This window comes from Dromiciops gliroides, chromosome 1, assembly GCF_019393635.1.
Source record: "Dromiciops gliroides isolate mDroGli1 chromosome 1, mDroGli1.pri, whole genome shotgun sequence".
In the NCBI taxonomy this organism is placed as follows: Eukaryota; Metazoa; Chordata; class Mammalia; order Microbiotheria; family Microbiotheriidae; genus Dromiciops; species Dromiciops gliroides.
The window spans coordinates 30442023-30455658 of record NC_057861.1 but is presented as its reverse complement, the minus strand read 5'-3'; the positions used below and the strand labels follow the sequence as shown (position 1 = coordinate 30455658).

At 44.0% G+C, this 13636-nt stretch overlaps 1 protein-coding gene across 1 annotated transcript in view; it reads left to right on the top strand.

Moving 5' to 3' along the window:
- The first annotated feature begins 10118 nt into the window (after positions 1–10118).
- ANAPC5 (anaphase promoting complex subunit 5) overlaps positions 10119–13636 on the top strand; it is a 29478-nt gene continuing 25960 nt past the window's right edge. The window contains exons 1-2 of the mRNA XM_043975130.1: positions 10119–10357; positions 12707–12786. Coding sequence (XP_043831065.1) covers positions 10151–10357; positions 12707–12786 — 287 coding nt within the window. The 5' untranslated portion in view covers positions 10119–10150. The remainder of the gene's footprint in view (positions 10358–12706; positions 12787–13636) is intronic.

Here is a 13636-nt window from a genome sequence, read left to right as displayed (position 1 = left end):
CACACCATAATGACAAGATATGAGATGCTAAGAATGTGTTTCCAATTTGTTCTGATCGGACTCAGAGACGACGCAAAGTTCAGATCCTGAGAGCACTGTCTGACATCTGCAGCTGGGAATAATGTCTTTTCTTGACTTGTTTCAATAAGAAGTTAGTTGGTTTTTCTGTGGGAGAACAGAGAGGGGAGAGGGGAAAAGGGGGAGGGAAGGAGGGAAAGGTGGAGAGAAGGAGAGACTGAGACAGAGAGGAGAGAGGAGAAAGAGGGAAATGAGAGAGAGAGAGAGAGAGAGAGAGAAAGAGAAAGACACAGAGAGAGAGAGAGAGGGAGGAAGGGGAAGAGGGGATGAGAGTTGTACATCTACATCTAGAATAATGAAATTCAGCCCCTAAATAAGAATAACAACTTACATTTACATAATGCTTTGTGGTTACAAAATACTTTGCCCACATCATCTCATTCTGAGCACAGAACAACCCTGTGAGCTTTCACAGATTTTAATTTTCACAGAATTAAAGAGACAAGCCTCGTCAGCAGCTATACAGTCCAATTCATACCTGGAAAATAATTTCCTCTATGACACATTGGACAAGTGTCCTCTGTCCTCTGCATGAAAAACTCCAGGGAAGGGAGTCCCTGGCCTCCTGAGGCACATTTGTACAGCTCTAATTGAAGGGAGTTTTTCCTGATGTCCTGCCTGAAATCACCTCTTTTGTGACTTTGTTCTGCTCTCTGGGGCCAAGCAGATGAAAGCTAGTCCCTCTTCTATGAAATGGGCCTTTAAAATACTTGAAGACAGCTGTCTTATAAAACCAGTCCTCCCCATCCCCCAAGTCCTTCTCAATCCTTGTCTTATCCCCAAGACAAGGAAGCTACTCTAAGTCTTCTCTTCTCCAGGGTAAATGTCAGCTAGGACATTTGACTGATCCTTCATGGCATGAACTGAAGGCCCTGGCTACCCTTCCCTGTGTGCTCTGCTGGTTATCAATATCCTCTGGGCCCTGAGCCCCTCACAGCACTCCAACTGTGCTCTGACTAGGGTAATATCATATAGGTCCCATTTTTTTTTTTTTGCGGGGCAATAGGGGTTAAGTGACTTGCCCAGGGTCACACAGCTAGTAAGTGTCAAGTGTCTGAGGCCGGATTTGAACTCAGGAACTCCTGAATCCAGGGCCGGTGCTTTTATCCACTGTGCCACCTAGCTGCCCCCATATAGGTCCCATTTTGCAGATGAGAACACAGAAGTCTGAGAATCTGTAAATGGCAGAGCCAGATCATCTCATGCTTGATATTTGCACAAAGACTTGTATATTCTAAAAAAGCCCCCACACGAATTCTAATTATTTCAGCTCTTTGGTGACCCAGTCCTACCACTTTCTTGTGCAGAAAAGGATTAAGAACAGAACATTAAAGATGAAAGAGGGGCAGCTAGGTGGTGCAGTGGATAAAGCACTGACCCTGGATTCAGGAGGACCTGAGTTCAAATCCAGCTTCAGATACTTGACACTTACTAGTTGTGTGACCCTGGGCAAGTCACTTAACCCTCATTGCCCTGCCCCCCCCCAAAAAAAAGGAGGAAAGAAAGGCCCTTGTTCCATAGTTCAGCCAACTACTTCAAATGGATTTTCTCTGTTATGCTAAAGATAGGGAGAGGGACTGGACTGGTACAGGGAGCTCCCAGAAGAGCCACTCACAGTCTTAAAGCGTGGCCCTAGCCCACTGAGAGGTTCAGTGACTTGTCCAGAGTCCCCCAGCCCTAAGTATCACAGGTGGGATTTGAATCCAGGTCTTTCTGGCTTAACAGTTCATGTTTTAGTTACTGGGCCACACTAAAGAGTAGGAGTAAATATGCTGTGAAGAGGAAAGAGCCACAAGCCCATTCATTAAACAGAGTACTGCTTATAGATCTATTGTGAAAAGCACCCATTCATCATCTTAAATTATAACCCATTTCTTGATAACAGCTTCCATCATGTCAGAATAAGTGGGGTCCCTTCAAGGAAGTGCAGGAGGCATGAAATTCATAATTCTGGAAATTAAGCATATTACCTCTTGCTGACAAGTTCTAATGAAGAGGAGAGCAGTCAGCTTCAAGAAACAAATTATTACAGTTGGCAACCGAAGTGTAAACTGGGCCTGAATTAATCAATTTGCTAATTGATCTTCTCCACTGCAGCTGGTGACATTTATTTTCCAGGGGACAGTGGGGCTTGTGAGCAGATGAGAAATATCTGCTTTCCCCAGGGAGGGAGGTCAGTTCACTTTTTGTGCCTTAAAACTGGAATGTTACCTTGTGTCTGGAAATCTTTAGTGATACTTGTCAGGGAATAGATTCAGTTTCTCCAGTGGCCCAGTTAATTACCCAGAACTTTCTGTATCGATTGAGCCAGGAGCTGATCTGATTCTTTCAAAGTCAGCGCTCAGTCAACATCTAAGATCTTTTCCTCCCCGGAGGCCCAGTTTCTAGGTAATGTTGTCTTTCCTTGGCATATTCCAAGTTTGTGTGTGTATGTTCCCAGGAGAATTGGTTCATGTATTACATTTTCCTTGGGAAGCCTCTGTTGGCTAATTCATGTTTACCACTATCACAGTGATGATCTGTTTTCCCTAACATGTTGTCTTAGAATTGCCCAACAACCGTGGTTGGAGTCTGTAATTTTCCAAAGCATCAGCTTTCGCTCGGCTGACATCAACAGCAGGTAATGCATGATTTCTGCCACACTGCTGGCTTTCCCATCTGTTGTGGGAGCCCAAGCCTCAGTGCAGACACTTTGTTACTGGTGTGCCACTGCCTAATGAGGGACGTGAAAAATGAGTGATGGGAAAACCCTGTGTTTGGTATGCACTGTAGTATGTACGAGATGGCTCATGTCCTCATCCAGTTCCTTGAAACACTTCAAAATTCCCTGCATGATATTTATTGTTGTGTGCTTCTCACCTATTTCTGTCAATAGATCAATGAGCATTTATAAAATGCTTGTTCTATACCAGACCCTGTTCTAGGTGCTGGGAGCACACACACACACACACACACACACACACACAGACAGAGACAGAGACACAGAGAGAGAGATGAAACAGTACCACTGCCTTCAAGGAGCTGAAGTTATCCTGATTGGGGAGGAATAGAATATCTACACAGATAATTTAGCACGTACAAAGTGTTTTCAGGGGGGAGAGAACCAATAGTTCCAGACATCAGGAAAGGCTTTCCTCAGGCTCAATTCTGAAGAAACCAAGGGCTTCTAAGAGGCAGAGGTGAGGAGGGCATAGGTAACAGATATACATGAGATACAGAGACAAAGGACAAGTTGAGGTTGGGAAAGTGCCAGGAGGCCAGTTTGTCTAGAATGTCAAGTTGATGAAGGGGAATAAATTAAATGAGTCTGGAAAAGTAAGAAGCAGATTTCCAAGCAGGGGAGATGATATTTTATCCTAGAGGCAATAGGAAGCGAGGAAGATTCTTGAGTAGAGGAGTGACATGGTTAAATCATTGTCTTGGAAATAGCAACCTGGCAGTTGTGTGCAGGATGGGTTGGAGAGGGGAGATACAGGAAGCAGGTAGACTTACTTGTTAGGCTCTTATAATGATCTAGATGAGAACTGATGAGGGCCTGAACTAGCACAGTGACTGGGTAAGTGAAGAGAAGATAGGGATGCTTTGGAGGTAGGAACTGTTTAGATATGAGGGATAAGGAGATGGGAAAAGTTGAGAATGACTCTGAGCTGGACTTGCTTGTGCATGCCTAGAGTCCTTGCTACTGGGGAGGCTGAAGATGGTGGGTTGATTCAGTCTAGAGATTCTGAGCTACAGTAGAACTAAAGTCAATTGGGTGTCCATGATAAGACGTTCACAAATATGGTGAGCCTCTAGGAGTGGAGGTCCCCCAGGCAGCCTCATGAGAAGTGAACTAGCCCAAGATGGAAAAAGAGAACAGGTTAAAGCTTCTGTGTTGATCAGTTTTGGAAATAGGCAAGAGAGTAGCCACTATAACTTTGAGCCTGGGAGAGATGGGGAGACCTACTCTCAACAACCACAATGACAGAAAGGAAAAAAAGAAAAAAGACTGAAATAATGAACCTTCAGGACTGGAAGGATCATGCTGCCCCTTCAACAGAAAGAGAAGAATTTAGAGGGAAGGAGGAATTTGGGGGGAGAAATAATTCATTTTCTTTTAGACATCTGGGGCTTAGGATGCTGATAGAATATGCAGCAGGCAGTGGGTAAAAATGGAAATGCGTGTTCCAGGCAGTGAGACTGGGTATATAGATATTGGAAGTTTGAGGTATGTAGATAACTGCAGAAAGATCATTGAAAGGGGCAGCTAGATGGCACAGTGGACAGAGCACCGGCCCTGGAGTCAAGGAGGACCTGAGTTCAAATCCGACCTCAGACACTTAACAATTACTGGCTGTGTGACCCTGGGCAAGTCACTTAACCCCAATTGCCTCACAAAAAAAAAAAGAAAGAAAGAAAGATAATTGAAAGAACAAAAATGGCTAATAGGAAGCTGATACCCAAGATAAATAGAGAGCACCAAGTTGGCTTTGATACATTCAAGTCTCTAGGTCCAGGTGAACAACATCCTTGGCAAATGAAGGAAAGGTCACAAAAAAAAAAAAAAAGACAGTGTAAATGGGAAGAGAGGCTTCAGAATTAGACAACTGGAGAAAGGCAAGTTAAGCTTGACTTCAATTCTTGGCAAAATTCTAGAATGTATTTATTATTAAAAGAATGGTTATTTTTGCTCTGATTCTTCTTTCACAGCATGACTAATGCAGAAATATGTTTAATGTGATTGTACATATGTAATCTATATCAGATTGCTTGCTATCTTGGGGAGGGGGAAGGGAAGGGAGGGAAGGAGAAAATTTTGGAACTAGAAATCTTATAAAAACAAATGTTGAAAACTATCTCTACATGTAACTGGAAAATAATACTTTTATGGGAAAAAAAGGATGGTTCATGTACATTCAGAAAAGGAAGCTGTGATCACAAAAAACCAGTGAAGTTTCAACAAGAGTTATTGTTCCAGATTAACCTTATTTCCTTTTTTTTTTTTTGGTGGGGCAATGAAGGTTAAGTGACTTGCCCAGGGTCACAGCTAGTAAGTGTTAAGTGTCTGAGGTCGGATTTGAACTCAGGTCCTCCTGAATCCAGGGCCAGTGCTTTATCCTCTGTGCCACCTAGCTGCCCCTCCTTTTTTTTTTTTTTTTTGACAGGCTTTACAGGCATCAGGTAAAACCTGTAGATATAGTTTACTGAGATTAAGAAATCCAGGTTGGGGGGGCTAGGTGGCGAAGTGGAAAGAGCACTGGCCCTGGAGTCAGGAGTACCTGAGCTCAAATCTGGCCTCAGACATTTGACACTTACTAGCTGTGTGACCTTGGGCAAGTTACTTAACCCCAATTTCCTCACTTAAAAAAAAAAAAAAGAAATCCAGGTAACAAAACTCTCATGTTAGTATTGTGGAAAACATGGAGAAATATAGACCGGAAGATAGTGTATTTTGGTGGATCCAAAACTGGTTGAATAGCTGGACTTATGCCACTGTCAGTATTTCAACAATGACATGGAAAAAAATGCCTACAGACAATTAGGTGGATAGAGCACTGGCCCTGGAGTCAGGAAGACCTGAGCTTAAACCTGGCTCCATACATTTACTCGCTGTGTGACCTTGGGCAAGTCATTTAACCCCAATTGCCTAATTTTTTAGAAGAAAAAGAAGAGGAGGAGGAGAAGAAGTGCCCAGTAAAGTACCATGATATTGTAATGATTGGAATGATGCTACCTGCTGGAGAGCTACTGTAGGAAAGCTCAGCCATGAGGAGAAGGCGCCTGAGGGCAAGCCATGTGGCTTTTCTTTGGCATCAGGAAGTGAAGTTTGCTTGTGGGAGGAAGAAGGGGTGAGGCTGGCTCTCTCGCTTTTTTTTCTGTCTGGACTCTGGTAGAGAGTGGAGCTAGAAATGCGCTCTCCCTTTAATAGATAGATGAATCTAGGCCTTTCTCTTTCTCTTCACCAAATTCTTATTCTCCTTAATAAATGCTTAAAAGTGCCCAAAGAAATCATGGAAAGGGGAAAGGAACCCACATGTACAAAAATATTTATAGCTGCTCTTTATGTGGTGGCAAGGAATTGGAAGTTGAGGGGATGCCCATCAATTGGGGAATGGCTGGACAAGTTGTGGTATATGAATACAATGGAATACTATTTTGTGCTGTAAGAAACGATGAGCAGGAGTTCAGAGAAACCTGAAGGGTCTTACGTGGGCCAATGATGAATGAGATGAGCAGAACCAGAAGAACATTGTACACAGTATCATCAACATTGAGTGTTGATCTACTGTGATGGACTATATTCTTCTCACCAATGCAATGGTACAGAAGAGTTCCAGGGAACTCATGATAGAAGAGGATCTCCAAATCCAGGAAAAAAAAAAAAGAACTGTGGAGTATAGATGCTGAATGAACCATACTATTTCTTTTGTCTTTGGTGCTGATGTTTTTCTATTTTGAGGTTTGTTGTCATTGGTCTGATTTTTCTCTTATAACATGACTAATGCAGAAATATATTTTATATATATATATATATATAAAACCTATATTAGATTACCTGCTGTCTAGGGGAGGGGGGAGGGAGGGAGAAAAATCTGAAATTGGAAAGCTTGTATAAACAAAAGTTGAGAACCATCTTTACATGTAACAGGAAAAAAAATACTTTATTAATTAAAAAAAATACAGGCAGCTAGGTGGCACAGTAAATAGAACACCGGCCCTGGATTCAGGAGGACCTGAGTTCAAATCCGGCCTCAGACACTTAACACTTACTGGCTGTGTGACCCTGGGCAAGTCACTTAACCCCCACTGTCTCACTAAAAAAAAAAATAATAATAAAAAATAAAATAAAATATCTAATGAGTGGTCGCCAATAAATTATAAGCTTTAGCAAGAGTTAGACTTTTAAGCTTTTTTTTTTTATTTGTGGGGCAATGGGGGTTAAGTGACTTGCCCAGGGTCACACAGCCAGTAAGTGTTAAGTGTCTGAGGCTGGATTTGAACTCAGGTCCTCCTGACTCCAGGGCCGGTGTTCTATCCACTGCGCCACCTAGCTGCCCCTCATTAGATATTTTAGACAGACTAGCTAGAATTTTAGCCCCTTACAATATCTAGGCTTGGTCTTGTGCTATTTAACATTTTTATTAGGTATAGAGGACCTGCTGTCATGTTTTCAAATGACACTGAGCTCAAAGAGGTAGCTAATGGAAGCAGTTTCCTTACTTCTGTTGAGGGGCATTCTCATCTTTCCACTCATGCAGGAGCCATCTTTAGAGCCATCTTTGACTCTTCCCGCTTCCTCACCCTGTCCCCCCTCCCCATATTCAATCCATCAGTATGTTTCATCAATTCTACCTCAATAACATTTCTTGAATTTACCTCCTTTCCACTCACCACCCTAAGTAAGGGTTTTAAAAGATTCTTTGCCCATGGGTAAAGGGTGCTGTCAGTTATAGATCAATCCAAAAGTAAATACTATAACAAGAATGGATGTAACAGAGGCATCATGATAAGATTACAGGATTCCAAAAAAGGGTTTGGCAAGGATGAGGACACCGATAGGGACTTACTATCCTGAGGGAAAAGAAGTCACTAGGTAGGGTCTTTTATCTGTTAGCTATCTAGATTCAGTTTTGGAGTTCAGTTGAAGGACATTTTGCACCTATTAACCCAGGGTTTCATAAAAATACTTTTGGATGATAAGGCAGCTCCATCCAATCCAAGTGGTCTATACATTCATATATTATATATATTTTTATACACACACACACACACACACACACACACACATATATATATATAAACACAAACACGTGCGGTCTCCCCCCACTAGATTATTGTATGTATATACATATACACACATACACACAATAGATACAAGATAATTTGCAGAAGGTGATGCTTGGAGCTGAGCTTGAGAGATCAAATGACACCATCACACTCCCTTCCATTGAAGCACTTTAATGTGAATGAGTTTCTATAAAGGGATATTTACTTCAAAGCTAGAGTAAGTACAAACATACAACCATTTCCCCAGTAGAATGTATGCTTCTTGAGGGTAGAGACTGTTTTAGTTTTTGTATACGCAGAACCTAGTACAATGTCCCTCTCCCCTATAGGGTGTGAATATTTGCTGTTGATTGACTATTGGATTCTCTCAGAAGGAATATGATTATTTCTTTTCTTTTCTTTCTTTTTTTTTTTTTTGGTGAGGCAATTGGGGTTAAGTGACTTGCCCAGGGTCACACAGCTAGTAAGTGTCAAATGTCTGAGGCAGATTTGAACTCGGGTACTCCTGACTCCAGAACCCGTGCTCTATCCACTGCGCCACCTAGCTGCCCCTGATTATTTCTTCTTCAAATTAAAAAAAAATTACAGTGGGTCTGTGACCATGTTATAATTTCTTCCAGTAGGTTCCCCCCCCAATAGATTTCATTGGCATAGTAAACTCTCTTCACTGATATACATTAGGAACTCCTCTGCAACTAATTGCCTTGGAGAGTTGGGTGAGAACACCAAGACATTAAAGAAACTACTTAATGTAAATGAACCCCCTTTACATAATAACCTAAAGTTCAGGGAGTAAGGTAGGGAATCTTTGGGAGGGAATAATTTGTTTAGGGGAGATCCATAAGACAGTCAAGAGTCAGGAATTGACAAAGATTGGTTAGCCCCAGGCAATTCATTGGCCTGGGAATGAGGAGCAGGTGGGAATCAGTAAATTGCAGTTATCAATCCCTCTTAGTGTTTCTATACAGTATAAGAAATAGGCAAATTCTTGGGGATGATGATGATAATAATAATGATAATATATAGACACACATTTATATATATAAAAGCATACATTCATATGGTGTTTTATGCTTTTCAAAGCACCTCATACTTTGTTCAGTCTCATTATCAGTGATTTACCTCTCATGCACTCTACAGATAGAATGAACAAATACTTTAAACCATTCCGAGTTTCCCTATCTGTAAAACGAAGACAGTAGTAGTTAACTTGGCAATTGGGTTTAAGTAACATGTCCAGGGTTACACAGCTAGTAAGTATCTGTGGTGAGATTTGAACTCAGGTCCTCTCAACTTCACAACCAGTGCTCTATCTGCTGTACCACCTAGCTGCCCCAATGGGCAAAGTGCAGACCCTCTCTGTAACTCACTTTCCTTATCTTGTTGCTGATACTGGGCACTTTGGGGGCAGGGAGGTGCAATGAGGGTTAAGTGACTTGCCCAGGGTCACACAGCTAGTAAGTGTTAAGTGTCTGAGGCTGGATTTGAATTCAGGTCCTCCTGAATCCAGGGCCAGTGATTTATCCACTGCACTATCTAGCTGCCCCCATTGGGCACTTAGTAGGTGGCACCACAGTGTAGTTTGCTGGGCCTGGAGTTTCAAGCAAGACCTGAGTGGAAATTATATTAGCTGTATGACCTTGGGAAAGTCCCTTAATCTCTCTCCTCAACTGTAAAATGAGGATGACCATAGCAACCACCTTCCAGGGCTGTTGTGAGGATCACGTGGGAAAATATTTGCAAAGTGCGTGGCACAGAGTCGGCTCTTAAAAATGCCTCCTTCCGGGGGCAGCTAGGTGGCGAAGTGGACAGAGCACCGGCCCTGGAGTCAGGAGTTCCTGAGTTCAAATCCGGCCTCAGACACTTAACACTTACTAGCTGTGTGACCCTGGGCAAGTCACTTAACCCCAATTGCCTCACTAAAAAAAAAAAGCTTCTTTCCGTTCTTCCGTCCTGTCTGTTACATTAGTACTCTGTCACGTGGGCCTCCCGGGCTCCTCTCTCCCGTGGGACCCTTTAATTCCCTTCCATTTCGGTGCTGGTTTCTAAGGGGACTTATTCTATCAGTGCACACATCCCGCTGAATAGCTTCCGACACCCCGCTTCAGGTTCTGCTTCCTGATTGGCCGTCTGCCTCCCACCTGATCGCCAGCCGCGGGCACAGGCCGGCCGGAAGCGCCTGGTTTCCCGGGTTACGGCGCTGAGCGCGGGCCCACCGTTACCGCTGGAGGAACCGGGGCTCCGAGAGTTGCCGCTGTGGGCGGCGGCGGCGGCGGCTGGGGGGGCGGGGGCGGGCGCGGCCGCCATGGCGAGCGTGCACGAGAGCCTCTACTTCAACCCCATGATGACCAACGGCGTGGTGCATGCCAACGTGTTCGGCATCAAGGACTGGGTGACGCCCTACAAGATCGCCGTGCTCGTGCTGCTGAGCGAGATGGGCCGCGCCGGCGGCTCCGCCATCGGCCTGCTGGAGCGGCGGCGCCTCAACCAGCTCCTGCTGCCGCTGCTGCAGGTGACGCGCGCGCCCGCCCCGGCCCCAACCGGCCCACGTGCCGCCCTCGGGAGGCCCGAGGCGCGGGGAAGGAGGGCCAGCCCTCGCTCTAGGGGCCCCGAGAGAGACCGTCCGCAAGCATTTATGAAGCGCCCCCTAGGTGTCAGGCACCGTGCCAAGCGCTGCGGGTACCGAGAAAGGCAAAGACAGGCCCTGCCCTCATGGAGCTTATAGTCTAATGGGGGATACCACACGAAAACAACTCTGTACAAGCAAGCTATAGACAGGAAAACTGGAAATAATCAATTAGAAGGCCATAGAATTAAACGGGGTTGAGAAAGGCTTCTTTTAGAAGGTGAGATTTTAACTGAGATGGGAAGAAAGTCAGGAGTCCTTAAGGAGGAAGAAGAGACAGAGAGGGCAGCTAGGTGGCGCAGTGGATAAAGTACTGGCCCTGGATTCAGGAGGACCTGAGTTCAAATGCAGCCTCAGACATTTGACACTAGCTCTGTGACCCTGGGCAAGTCACTTAACACCCTTATTGCCCGGGAAAAAGAAGAGGAAGGAGAGACAGGCTATGCTTACATGATGCTTACGTCATTCCCACGTGATAGAAACAGGAGCTGAATTTCATAGACAGTAAGGGATCTTTTGAGAGTTCTAGTTCAATTTTACCAACATCTCCCCAACCCCTTATTTTTCACTGGGGAAAACTAAGGGGATGTGACTTGCTCAAGGTTTTACAGCTAGTCAGTCGCATTCTAGAACTCATTTCTTCCATTCCAAGCTTGGTGCTTTTTTACTCTTCTCTCTTTTCAAGTATTTGCCAGCTGTCATGTGGAAGAGGTGAAAGGGCATGCTCTGTCTGGCCCCAGAGGGCAGAACAAGACCATTAGGTGGAAGCTGCCAAGAGTCCGAGAAAAATTCCCAACCAACCACTTAGAGCTGATCAAATGTGGAAGCTGCGCGGGATGGGGGGGGGGGATTTTGGGAGGCGATTTCTTGTCACTAGAGGTCTACAAGCAAAGGCTGGCTGACCACTTATTGAGACGTTTTCTAGCAGGTATTCCTCTTCAGGTATGGATTGGACTAAAAGGTGTCCAAGCTTCCAACGAAGATTCTCTGATTCTGATATGTTATGGGGTTGATTCAGGCAACAAACATTTATTAAGTTCTTTATGTATGTCAGGCCTGTTGGACTTAGAGTGAGGGAGGCACGTAGTAGCTGGTTGACTCTGGGCAAGCGATTTAAACCTCTCTGTGCCTCAGTTTTCTCCTCTTTAAAATTGGTACAATGGGGGCAGCTAGGTGGCGTAGTGGGTAAAAGCACTGACCCTGGATTCAGGAGGACCTGAGTTCAAATCTGCTCTCAGACACTTGACACTTACTAGCTGTGTGACCCTGGGCAAGTCACTTAACCCTCATTGCCCTGCAAAATAAAATAAAATAAAATAGGTAAAATATTAGCACATATATCACAGGATTGTTGTGAGGGTCAGATCATTAGCTAATAATAGCTATATCATTTATGTAGTAATTTAAGGTTTGAAAAGCACTTTAGAAATATCTCATTTAGCCTTATTATCACTATGGGAAATAGGTACTCATGCCTATTTTCAGATGGGGAAATTGAGGCACACACAGGTTAAGTTATTTGCCCAGAGTCACCCAGCTTTGATGAAAGGAGTCCTTTGTTTTTAAAAAGTTGGGGGTCTTTCCCCACACACTCATCACAGTAATTTTCCCAAGCACAAGTTTGATTGTTACTTACTTCCCTGCTCAAGACCTGTGGGCCTTTGGGTTAAAACAAAAACGTCTCCACAGTCTGGTGACATCTTCCCTTTCTAAGTTTATTTCATGTTAGTCCCCTTTACATTCTCTCTTCTGGCTAATTGGCCTAATTGCTGTTTCCTGACCTGCCCTGCCTCTTTGTGGGTTATCATTTCTGCCTGAAATTCTCTCCCTCCACTCCCCAGTTCTTAGAATTCCCAACTTCCTTCTAGGTTCAGCTTCTTTTCTACTTCCCATCTTTCTGGATCCCCCCAAATTCTTAGTGCTCTCTCCTTTCTCAGATGATCATTTGTTCGCTTACATATTTATATATCTCCCAGGAGCACATAAGCTCCTTGAGAGCAGAGATTTTAATTTTTTTTGCCTTTATATGCCCAGCACTTAGCCTAGTGTCTGACACAGTAGGTTTTTAATTAGTCCTTATTGGCTTGGGTCAGAGGAGGCAGATTAGCTCCTAAAATCTGGAGGGCAAAGAGAGGAGGGGAACACAAGAAGTTGATAAATCAGCTATTTGTCACTGTTTGAATCTCCAATCAGACTGTTCATGCCCTTTCTTTTTTCATCTTTAATGTCACCCAGGGGCCCGATATGACATTGACGCGGCTACATAAGGCAATTGATGAGTCCTGTCCACAGTTGGCAAATTCAGTTCAAATCAGGTAAATTGCCCCTTTTCTGTTATCAGTTTGAAGAAGTGTTCAAGTGGATAAGAATTACAAGTAAACACCTAGCAAATACGCTTTTTTTGTTTGTTTTTAGTGAGGCAGTTGGGGTTAAGTGACTTGCCCAGAGTCACACAGCTAGTAAGTGTTAAGTGTCTGAGGTGGGATTTGAACTCAGGTCCTCCTGACTCCAGGGCCGGTGCTCTATCCACTGCGCCACATAGCTGCCCCTGCAAATACGCTTTTGATAGTGTTGCTTGATTGAAGCTAATATGGGAAAGTTTTCATATTAAAAAGAAATTCATTTATTTATGAATGCTTCGAAAAACAGAACTAAACATCTCTACCTTGAGGCACAACTTTGATAACTATCTAAAAAGCTAAAATAATTTAGGGAGTAAATAGCAGGAACTTTAATGCCAAGACTAGTTCAGAGACATTGGGAGGGGCTTTTGGGGAGGAGGGGGAAGGGTGGGGTACCAGACACAGACCAGGGTTTTGTTGGTGTGGGACACACCTCCCACTAGTGCAGATCATCCACTCATCTGTAACTAGAGTTACAGAGACTTGGCCGGCTGGGACCCTGAAATGGTTTGCCCTGGGCCGCACAGCCAGGAAAGGTCAGCCTCAGCTGCTTTTTTCCCAGACCAGCCCTCCATGCCGTAATCCACACAGACTGTGTGTCCATTTTGCAGATGAAGAATCTAAGGGTCACAGAAGCAAAACCACGCTTCGAAGGTTAGGGTTGATGACAAATACTTGTTGATGTCTTTTATTTTTATGTTTCTTCTCTCAAACCTTCCCTTGTAACAAAGAAAAGTAGTTCAGCAAAACGATGCAGTTTGAA